General features: G+C 38.9%; 1 protein-coding gene across 2 annotated transcripts in view; it reads left to right on the plus strand.

Annotated features, from left to right (window-relative positions):
* The window catches only part of LOC119546678, a 34,366-nt gene that overhangs the window by 4,713 nt on the left and 17,165 nt on the right, over window positions 1–12,488 (plus strand). For both annotated transcript variants that reach the window (XM_037853141.1, XM_037853142.1), the window contains exon 2: window positions 2,059–2,145. In XM_037853141.1, the coding sequence (XP_037709069.1) occupies window positions 2,082–2,145 (64 nt within the window). In that variant the 5' untranslated portion in view covers window positions 2,059–2,081. The remainder of the gene's footprint in view (window positions 1–2,058; window positions 2,146–12,488) is intronic.

Genomic DNA, 12,488 nt, shown 5'->3' on the forward strand with positions numbered 1-12,488 from the left:
TTATTTGACCACATAAATTGTTTACCAATTTTCACAAGTTCTGTGCAACTCCATCGCCATCTCTGTGTGTGTGTGTTTGAGTATGCCTTTTGCCTTTGAAGGCTAAAAGCGGTTTAATCGGTCTCCTCCTCTCGGCAAACCTATTTTGATTTAGCTCCCAGTGCCCAGCAATCTATCTTGGTGGGTTTAAAAATGTATTTCCTTGCCATTGTGCAGCCGGATCCCAGTAGTTGTTTTGTAATCGAGCAATCTGTGAAATGCTACAGACTCAACAGCAGCAGATGTCATTGGCAATTGGTAAGGATGACTGGACATATTTATTGCAATGATAGTTTTGCAAATTGCTCTGGATGAAGGGAGCAGGGCTCTGTTTTGATTGGATGGCTCTTAAAGGATTTATGAACTTGATTTTTCAGATTAAAAATGAATATTTTCCGCATGAAATTGGAGCAAATTTGGAGAATGCATGTGAAGAACTTATTGTCATTTCGGCAATGAAGCCTTTGTCAATTAAAATGGAATGTTTAGGAAACTATGTGTATTTAAACAAACAATGCTAGTGAAAATAAGTAACAGAACATTGGAGATAGATGGAAAATAAAATATTTAACTTTAGACTTTAAGACTTTACTCTTTGCATCTGCCTAGCAATTTAAGTTTAGACCAAGGAATATAAGTTCTGTTTACAAGTCCGGAAAATCGCCAAGTTCATTCCGACAGCAGATTGCATTGGTTTTCTGAGAGAAAAAGGGGGTTATAAGAATCTGTTTCTTTCACTTCCTTACTTAGCTTTGCTTCAGATGCAATTAAGAGAAGGAACACGGGTTTGAGGGCAGTGGATTTTTATTAAATCCTTTTTTCGGTTGTCTGCAAAAAGGAGCGTCTGGAAGTGCAGTTTGTGGCTTATCGCATTGGGAACAGACTTGGCCTTTTGTTTGTCGCACCCCGTCGCTTAAGTTTGTCAATGCATAAATTAAAAAGTTGAAAGTTTTTACCCAATCCTCCGCCTTTGTGGGCTAGTTTCGTGCTGACCTTAATGAAGCCAAAGCAATTAAGCCAGGGCCCTGCAAAGTTAATGGAGTGTACACAGAATAGCCATCGAGTGGAGTCTTTGGGCCATGTGAGCAGCCCTGGGAATTCGCATACGAGATCTGCTTGGCCTGGCTTTTTGGCCCAATGCTGTAATACAATTTGCTGCCATAAAAGATTACAACTTGTTAAAGTTCCTCCATCGAATCTTTCGACTGACCCTTTCAAGTCGACCAGGGGATTATTATAATCCGATTTTCAACTTTAAATGTGCCCGAGAAAAAAAAACCGAAGAATTTATGCGAAAATATTATGCCCAAAGTCGATGTGCAGTTAGGCAACAATGTGTTTTTGTCGGCCACATCCCCATACCCTCTAATGCCAAACTTTTCACTCAGACGAGGAAAATCGCTGCAGTTTTCTTTATAGTTATTACTTTATACAGTTTCAGTTTCCCCTTGTTCTTTTCCTGCTGATTACGAAATTGCTTTCAATACTTTGGCCCAAAGTAGTGACTATAAGAAACTCACTTTGCCACACCTGCAGCACCCAGGGAAACCAGTCGGCTCAGGCCCAGTCGACCAGGTTGCAGTGGCCAACGAGAGTTACGTGTTGCAGCCAAAGTTTAACGCATTAAGAACCGATGTTGTTGTCTGCCACAGTTTCGGCATTTTGTGGTTGGGTTGTGTTGAGTTTGTATTTGGTAAGATCGCTTTTAGGGCTTTACTTGGGCTTAGTTTTGGCTACCCATGAGTTTTACATTTCAAAAGAAATAACGAACGTTTAGGACAGTTTTTAGTACTACTTAAAAGTAATCTGATTTGTTCAAAGCTGCTTTTGCTAAGACTAGATGGTTAACAAATTAAAAATATTTATATTTATATAAAATAATTTTTTAAATAAAATATATTTTAAAGATTAAATAGTAAAAAATTAACACCTATTTTATATAAAATATACAAATATTAGATACAAATTTCTTCACCTATCTTGGCCTTTAAAAATAAGGACTTACATTTTTAATTTCAGCAAAACAAAGAACACTTAGCAACATGCGGTTTCCACAAATTGTCTACCAAACAGCTCTGACCACAATTCTTCTGGCAATCACATCAGGTAAGTGAATATAAAATTCCTTCAAATTAACCAAATTTACCTTTGAATGTTGGTATAACAAATTGAAATCCATCCATGGCTAGTTGTTCATTAATTTCAAACTGTGATTTGATAACCAGCGGCATATTTAAATTATTATTTTATTTAATGACTTAAATTGTAAAACAAAGAATAGTATAAAAAGTGAAAGAACCAAGCATATAGCCACGAAAAAATTAATCAGAGCTTAACAAAATATGAAATTAATAAATGAAATTGATAGGAAACATTGAAATGCAATTATGAGAAAGCAAAACAAAAAACAAAATTTATAAATATTCACTTTTGTTGTTTTTTCCATTGGCATTGACGGCTTACACCCTAAATGTTAATTAGTTATGATTAAAATTGATGTCATAGAAAAGCGCCTAAAATTGAATTAATGACACTACTAAAAGTATTTTTTATAAATCAATATGAATAATTTGTTGAAATGTATTACAGTGAAGTTGTAAATAAATATCAGATTAGTGAGTAAAAACACACTTTAATAGAGTGCATTCACTTTAAATTCAATTAAATTTTACAAAAAAACTAAAATTTAATTTACTGAGTACCAGTTATCAAAAATAATTTTAATCCCTTCCACATTGTAGTCACATGTGCATAGAAAATAAGCAGACAATTTACCGATGCTACTTAAATTCATTCCATGCATAAATTATGCTAATAACTTCTAGTTTGTTTGGCACCACATAATTCTTAAATTTGATTTAAAGCGTGGCCACATTCAAATCTCAATTCTTTTGAGCCAATAACTCATGCTGTCAGCGTCTTCTGGCGTACGAGCAAACATACCTTATAGGATTATATCTGACCGAGCTTTACACACACTCCAAATTTTTATTGCCTCGACTTTGCGGCTTGCGCCACCGTTGGAAGCCTCATTTTATTTACCATCGCACATAAATTTCAAAAACCGCACGCACAGTCGAACTTATGTACATAGCATACACATAAATATTTCAGCATCTTTGGGGAGGAGACTTCCAAACTGATTTATTCAATAAATCACACAAGTTGCTTCCACCACCACCACCGGCATTCACCTGGCCTTAACCCTTGAACGTGTGCCGCAGATTTGAGTTTTATCTGCATCTTCGGCCCAGTCAATCGGTTCCAGGAGCAGGCTGCCAGGACACATGTCAATAAAGTGGCGAATCTATCACACAAATGCATTTGCCTTTGGCCCCAAAGTCCTAGGCGTTTCTCTATGGGCAAAAGCGGGTTCTGACAGTTGATTTTTCTCCCACATATATGGGTATATATCTATCGCCCGCTTCGTCAACGGGAACTTAAATGACGGCGAATACATCAAACGACATTTAAGCCCTTCGCGTGACTGAAATTTTCGACTCTTTGTCACTCGGAGCGATCTGGATTTGGGCCTGTTATCCTCTTTCACAGCGATACCTCCTCCTTTTTGCAGCCCCTAGCTTCTGCCACAGGACATCTGTGGAGGGACTCTTGATAAATGCCTCCAACGTGCCTGGCATTTGTTTCGTGTAGCATACCTTTTCGGGCTTTATTTAGTAGTTCGGCCCACTACTTTTGTGTAGGCTGTGGATGCTGTGACAAGTGACTGTCGGGCTTAGCTTTCTCTACTTTCCCCGCAGGCTGGAGACAAAATAGCACCAGCTTAAAGTGGTGTAGAAATGGGATTATTATATGTTAAGGTATGAACACAAAAAAAAACAGGTATTCTGTGTGGTTTTATATGAGTGTAAAAATGTAAATGTAATACAAATTCATTTGTTGTTTTATTGATTTTATTGGTATGGTCAGGTTGGCATATTTATATATTACCCTTAATATTGTTCCATAAATAAAAAAAAAGTCAAACATAATTTCCACTTAATCCTCTCTCTTTAATACAAATTAATATATGTATATAGAATGTTTTAAAGCTTCAGTGCCTAACAAGATTTTAGAAGAGATTTAATTAGGGTTTTATATTTACTCACATCCCATTTCGGTAACCAACATGTGATTGCCCTTTTTTTTAAATTGGCCAATACCTTCTTTGAGTTTGCCGAATATAAGCCCCATTGAACCGTGATTTAGTGCGATATGCACATAAGCCGTGCATCGAAAGTTCAGTCCGCCCACGTGGTTCTGGCAAGCCTTTAAGGGGGCGGGTCGGACATTAGCCATGCAAAAAGGACGAAGGACGACAGTCTGCCCACACCTGGGCGTCTGCGTCTCGCCACACGTTCAATGTCGCACAAAAACGTTTATTAACCTGCCATTATCGAGCCGGTTGCCCAAGTGCACTCGATGTAGACGACGGCATTGTACTAGACTCCGGAGACCTTTGCCTTACCCTAAAAAAACACCCATATACCCACCCACAGAATATAACTCCCAAAATTTACAGGAGCCGATAAAAATCTCCAACACGCACAACAATCGGGAAAACAGCAAAATGTTTTTGTACACCCATTTCGACGGGTTTGAGATGTGTTTAGGACTGGGGATTCGGTTCCCTTCTGTGGCTGAGTACCGGGCTTAGTACACACAAGTGGCTAATTAGTCTGGGGCCACGTAAATCGTTCGTGCACTTGATTTACTTTTAATAACCACATGCCGAGAGTGCTTGCAAATTTGTGACAATATTATTTCCATTTCGGTTTGTTTCAAAACTTGCGTTAACGTCTTAATGTTGTTGGGGAAATTGTCATTTATTTGGGGCCTTACGGGGCCTTGAGGTTAGTCGGTTTGTCGGTTTGTCGGTGGGTAAAATTAGTGGATATCGAGCACAATAGGCTGTAATTTGTATTAGCCGCAAATGTGATTTAAATTGCAAGGGACCGGAAGGCCAGCCAAATGGAAAGGTGTGGTTTTCCCAGAGTTTATTGATTTTATTCCACTGGGCTCAATCAGAGAATAAGTGCTTTGACTATTTGTCAGGGGGAAAAACGATTTATGGTAAATAATATTTGAAATTCCAATTAACTTATAACCCTCTGTAACATATCGAATTCCGCCAGATCATAAAAATGTCATTACTTCAATAACTCATTCCGAGCAATTAGAAACTTCCTTTGATAGTTTTATTTCACTCAAAGGAAAAAGACAACAAACAGGTCACAAATTGTCACCTCGAGTGGCATCTCCTGCCCGACTTTAATTAAGGCTCAATCGAGGCAACCACTTTGATTGGAAAATCAATTCCTGTATATATTATCGAACCAATTACAGTGCATTCCGTGGCGTAGGATTCCCGATCCGATGTCATCTCGCCAACCACTTTTCCACTCGAGACAGGCCACCGCACAGTTTCCGTTTCCCCCTTTCGAGGATGCTTGACTTGGCTTCGCCTTTCGCTTGGCATACTTAAAACTAACAGGCAAATCGATGGACGGGGGATGGGATCGGGATGGGTATTGCAAAAAATATGAATAAGCTCAGCCATGGCAGAGTGTTGGGAATTTCGAATTTGAGTCGTTTGCTCGTTTACTAAAAAATCATAGCCAAACGCAAACGACAAGCGTCAAACCAAAGCAAACCAAAACCAGCAAACACAGAGAAACAAAAGTGAAAACTTCGTAGTTGGGGTAAGATGGGTTTAAAAACTGAACTGAACTATTTTAAAATTTTCAAAATTCAGTCAAGGCATTGATAGAGGAATGATGTACATTTAAAGGCAATAAAATAAATTTTAAACATTTATATAAGGATCTTAAGGCACGATTTATGAGTTCTTTTTTTAGGAGTTGGTATCTAAGAGATAAAAAATATATTTGGGTTCAAAAATTAGATTTTCGGTATGTGTGCAAATTTTGGAAAGCGAGACTTTCCTGAGATAAATATTATTTTAGTACAAAACTTTTCCATCTAAGTTCAGATGGTTTCTTTTCCGTCAGTGCACCGATTGGGACCCCCAAACAACTATTATTGATGCAGAGACCTGTGTGAGGGGCGTGATGGGTAGGTGGTCGGATCGTTACATAAAATGCATGAAAATCTCGATTCGGCTAAGAGCAAAAAAAGCGGGCCAAAACCAGGCAGAGGTGGAGAAAGAGAAGGCGAAGGAGGAGCGGATGGGAAACAATTTGAAGCTTTAGCCACGACTGACAAACTGCAGCTGTAACGGCCAAATGTTTTTGGCCATTTTATTTTTCATTTTCGCTTCGTTTTCGTTGTCGTTGTCAAGCGGATGGGATGAAGCTTAACAATTTTTATGGGTGGGGCTGCAAAATATGGCTGCAGCCATGGGTTAAGCGGCTTAATTGCTCTGGTAAGGTCAATTCGGGGATGCAAAGCCCTCCAAGAGGAAAACTATTTCCATGGCATGTGCCTGCGGGTGAGCCATGAAGAAATTTGCATAATAACAGGAAACAATTTTGGTTGTGTGCGAGTGCGTGCCCTATGGGTTTCCATTAGGGTTCCCATCTGATCCCGGTCATTGGCATCGCTTTGGGTCTGGCCAAGGGGGCCCCAAAACTATGCACCGGAAAACGATGTGTTAGTTTGACAAAATGCAGCAGGAACACCAAATCGAGCTGTGGGAAGAGTAAAAACCATACAGGGATACTTTGGGAGGATTTTAGAAATCCCATTTTACAAAACCTTTCTCATAGATTATATTATGGTATTATATATCATCCTAGTTATCCGTATTAGTCTTTGTTACCTATGTACGGCTAATAATAATATCTTATAATATCATCTCCGTTTAACCCAAAATCGTAGGGCGCTAATAGTTATAATAGCATGAAATTAAAAGCAAATACCAGAGGATATGAAAGGATAACGAAGCCTTGAATTTGCCCTTCGTCCCGCCACGTAACAGCGAATTACAAAAGGGGGAGTTCATTAAGGACGATATATGTCCTATTAAAGTCCCCTGCGGCGCGTTATTGTTTTAAAAACACACCCAATTATTCAGCTCGCCCAGGGGTTCGCGACAGATTTGCATGCTCAAGAATTTTAATATACGCATGCATGCGAACATACATATATGATATGCATGCCATTATCCTCTGATGTTGTTGCTGCCCGATCCTGTTCCTTGCCAACGCTCGCAAATAGTTAATAATCGTTATTAATATTTACGTGGGTAAATGCCTGGCGCATAACACCAAAGCCCCGCACTTGAACACAAACTGGGGCGCAGAGACAACAATTTTCACCTCCATTATGCAGCAAACCGCTAAGCCGCCCCTCCCACGTGCCACGCCCCCACTGGCCGCCCACTTGAGCTCTATTAAAATGCACTATAAAGTGAAAAGACTACATATATGCGACAGTTTTTAATTAAATAATTAGCATCTATTTTTTCACTCTATGAGAGGCGGTATTTTGGGAAGTTATAGCTGCAGCCTTTGATGTAAGACAATATGAGAATAATTCGATAAGATTATTATATTAAGCTAATGAAAACATGAAAGAAAATTTATGAATAATTGTGACATCCATAAATAGTTTAAAAGAATTTAAAATCATGTATGTGACTTTTTTAGCAAATTAATCCCTATCACGTTTCGAAACATGAAAATTTTTATTTTTTATAAATGTCTGACCATTCTTATTTGTTAAATTACTTTCCAAGTGGATATACATATATTTAATTTTTCAAAAAGGTTTTATCGTTGTGAATGCTTAACGGAATTTAGTAAATAATTTTCCCATTGCCTGGGCTTTGTGGAATTTAGTATCGGATTGATGGAAGTTAAACTCTTGTTAATTGGGTCAATGGTTTAGTGGGACTTAACAAGATTAAATTTTATTTGCAATAAATATAAAACTCTTTTACACAATATTTCAACGGGCTGTGTGGCAAAAACAAAGGTACTTTTCACTCACTTCATTGCCGAGAGCCAGGAATCGGAGGTAAATTCCTTTGCAGGCTGCCCTTTTGGACTGCCACTACGAAATGCATTGCAATTCATAACCCAGAGAGAGCGGAAAAGGGTCTCAATCAGGGGGCAAGGAGTTGGTGCTGCATTTTTAATGGCCATATCGCCTCACATGAGCAACTGAAAGTCGGGGCAATCAACAAACGGCGCAAAACGTGACCAAGGCCCCAACCTTTCCGATTTACCTTTCACCTTCGCCAACGACGCAGCAATAAAAGCTTAATGAAAGCATTTCCATGAATATCTTGCCATTACAAAATTTACGAGACACTGCAACAGCGCAATTGCAACGCTCAAGTGGCAAATTAATAAACTTTACAGACTTCCCTGCACCTTTTTAATGCCTTTCAAAACACCTGGTAATGGCTGCGACAACAACGAAAGTAATCAAAGTTATTGATTAAAAATTCCCCATGTCGTTCCGTCGAATTGTGTCGGCTCCGTATTCGTTTCTAACAAAAGTTTGCCAGCTAAAAATTATTGCACATTTGGTCGTGGCGGATGCTTTCACTATTGTTGTGACCTCAAATAATGAACGTGCAACCGGGTTTCCAATAAACACGTACGTATCGAATGGCACTAGCGGGTCATAGGGAAACTTTCCGGGTCCGGAGTTGGCATTCGCCAATTGCGATTGACACATTCCCCGGGTGTCGGGGAACCCCACTATTTATAGGAAAGTGTGGCAAGTAAGCTCCAAGAATTACTGTCAATTTAATTGATACCGCTCTTAAGTGGTATTGGCAAGGGGTGTTTTAAGTTGTTGGCATTTTCAAAGGATTGGCAAAGCATTTTACTTAATTTAACGCAAGGCCGTATTCAAATGCTACGATGGGGGTTACATTTTACAATTTAAATTTTAAAAATAAATATTTTGTAAATAGTTTTGATGGATTCCCCCAGACATCCTTTAAATATCTTCTCTTATATTTTATAATTCCTAGTTAAGCCTTTAATTGTTTTTATATATTAGGAAACTTTAAGCCCCGTTTCAAAAGGCCATTAAGGGTCTTATTCAGTTCCTGTAACCACACATCCCCGGCTTACGCATACTTTGCCTGCCACAAAACTCCACCAAGAAACCGCATCCTGCAAACCACCCACACGAACCCGCAAATCAATGAATAAAACTTCACACAAAACTCAATTTTCAACAAGTTTTCCGCATTCTAAACACATTTTTCTTGGGCCCCGCCCAGCAAACAATTCGAAGCGACACAATGTGGCCGACACCAAAAACCTCGAAAGCCGAGACTGAAACTCGAAATTAAGGCCAAGACGTCATGATAAAAACTTTTGTCCCTTTCAGATGCTTGCTTGCCTCTGGTTTTTTTTTTTTATTTACCCTGACGAAGGCGGTTTCTTGCCTTTCACACGCCAACTTGAACTTGACGCATGTTTGTTGGCAAACAATCAGACATCTCACGCCCCCAGAACTCAAGCGGGATGTGCTTTTGACTCATTAAAATGCGCGGCATCGGGTCGGTGCCATCAACGAAAGTTAAAGCCCAGCCAGAGAGCCAGAAATGTGGATGTGGATGTGGATGTGGCGAAGACATCCTGCGGGTGGCCAACAGGACCTGACCTGACCTGGCTCGACCTGAACCGAGCTGAACTGCCTTTCGGCATCGGCATCTCTGAAAGGCGGCAAAACAAATCTTATTTAATTTGGATTTGGCTCCTTCCCACGTCAAGTTCCATTCGATTCAGCAGAGATGGCATCGTGAAAGAATACTCTTAACTAGGTCACAGAAAAATAGATTTTAGTCCTTCAAGTCAATAATATAATAATAAATAAACATGAAAAATAGTTAAAAACATTTTGACATTTTTTTTTAAACGTTCAAGTAATAACACTGTGTTACAAAATTTGACCCTTTTTATTTACCTCGATGACTGCTAGAAATTGAAACCTTTATATCTTCCTTTAAAAGTGGTAAAATTATTTTGAGTTTGGCGTTCGATAGATAAGGAGTAACACTTTTCAAATGTTTTGACGAACTAATAAACAAAGAATCCGTTTATTGTAATTGCGGTTCAAAAAAGCAAAAATCTGCGTTTTTTTCACTTTAAAGTCCTTTTTCTCTAAATCGTAAGGAACTTTTTGGTAAACACGGTTCAAAATGGCGATGCAAAACGTTTGAACTTTTCTAGGAGCCTTCGAGGAAAGTTATTGATGCTACATAGTGCAGACCCTTAATATTAGTTAAAAAAAAGGGAAAGATACATATTAATTTAATTTTTTTTATGGCAAAAGGTCAAGTTTCTCAAACACGTTTTTTAATATTGGATCATCATTAATCAAATTGCTATCGCTTTTCGGAGTAGTTTCCAACTAATTTCCCCCCCACAGTTGGCCATGCCAATCACGTCACGTTGCCACCGCTGGCGGGAGTCCTTCCATTTGGTCCTCGGAAGGACGCAGCTGTTGCTCCTGGAATCTCAAGTGCATTTGAATGGCTTGCTAACTTGCCGCCTCGCCGAATCGCCGGGCTGCTGCTGCTGTTTGCCAAAGTGTTAAATGTCATGAAGGGAATGCGCAGCTGGGCCTTTGAATTTATGGAATTTCCACTGCGCATTTACATTTACTACATGCCATATTTATTATTTATGCCCGCAGCCAAAGGGGTGCCAAAAAGGGGGGCAAATCAGCCAATAGACGGGCTGACAAGACGCATTTTCCCCTGATGTCTGAGTCAAAATAGCCCCCCCCCCCCCCCCCCCCCCCCCCCTTTGCCATCCGGTTTGCGCGGCATTTCCGCTTTTTATTAGTTGCAAAAGTTTTTCCTTTGCCTGTCAAATATGTTATAGCTGTTGCACACATTTTCGCTAGAATTTCACAAATTTCTATACAGTTTTGAAATTATTTTATTATAAAAACGGTCACTGGGTGGACGTGGACGGGATGAACTTCCGCCTCGCTTTTGAAAAGTGTAAATTGAATTAACGCCAAAAATTATGCAGCTCCAGTTGGCCGTTTTATTATTCTCGGCACTCTGTAAAATGAGTGCTTCCAGCACATGCATGTCTGGCATACTAATTAAAGTTAAATTGATTTCCCGAGACTCGACAGGAGCATGGCTTAAAGTCTGACTGAATTAGCCATCAATTAGCAGTCATGACAGACATTAATTTAAAGGGGGAAAAAAGAGTTCGACCTCAGTAATAAAATAAATTTTATAAATAAATACTTAAAGCGGATTTTAAAGCATTTACATATAATTTAAATAGCAATTCTGTAGGTTGAGAGAAAAACAAAAGTGTATTTAAAGCTAACCAAATGAACGACAGATTTTATATCTAACTCATCTGCCCAAGAATTCCAACTATTTAATTCCATTTTAATTTACGAAAATATCTTAGGACCTCTAATTTCCCGAATTCCTACTCCCCACTCGACACAAAATACACAACAAAGTATGCCGAGTCAGAAATACAAGTCCTCGAATAACATTTCAACAACATTAATAAATTAGTTCAAGTAATTGAAACTTTGCGGTCATTCGAGAAAGAGAATGGAAAAGTTTTTTGTTGTTCGCTATCAAAAGGACAAATGGAATTATTGTGAAAATAAGCAGAAATCGCTTTGTGACAAATCGTTGAATGGCCCCCAGGACCGGCCTCAATTGTTGTTGACAATGCCCTGGGGCATTGATAAAAGATTATTTAATTCTTCAGTCTGGCAGTCAGCGTAGCGAGTCTGGGGACTGAAAATTATTTTTTCAAATGGAAATTCACCAAGAAACATTCGGTCTCCAGGACTCTTCCAGGTGTCGAGTGACAAGAGAGCAATTAGACTAATTCGCGCAGTCAATAATGTCTAGTTAATTAAGCGACAGATTGACCCGCCCTCCTGTCCTTATCAATTTCCTGAAAAACAATTAATCATTTATACGCTCATTATACTTTAAACCAGGCTAATTTGAGCCCGATTCGACTTGGCCAACGGAATTCCCGAACGAATTTTTGGTTGGGGAATTCGTCGACAGGATTTCCCCTTTCCTTACACCTCCTTTTCATGGCGGTGGGTTTAATTGAGTTGGCTTGAATTGTGCTTGAAATTTGCACGATTAGCGGAACGTTCCGACAGATCAGCGTCCTGGAATTGAATCCAAGGCTAATCGGAATGCCGCAGACTCTGCCAAGGCAGTTTGCCATGAATCATAGCCTGTTATCGACTAAGTTTTAATTAATGGGACTTGCAGTTCAATAAATTTCCTATAAAACTACCAAGTTTCATATGAACCAAAAAAAAAAATAGTAAATTTCTTATTAAATATTATTATCGGTTCATACAAATTCAAAAAAACGAGCTACTTTTGTTGGTCTTTCGCAATTACCACAATTAACATTTATGCGGTTGGCCCTAACCGGCAGAAGAGACTAGCTCTTGCTCAAAAAACCCGTTAGGTAATTAAGTAGAAAATTGTTAAAATTAACAAA

The sequence above is a fragment of the Drosophila subpulchrella genome, chromosome 2L (genome assembly GCF_014743375.2).
Source record: "Drosophila subpulchrella strain 33 F10 #4 breed RU33 chromosome 2L, RU_Dsub_v1.1 Primary Assembly, whole genome shotgun sequence".
NCBI classification, from domain to species: Eukaryota; Metazoa; Arthropoda; class Insecta; order Diptera; family Drosophilidae; genus Drosophila; species Drosophila subpulchrella.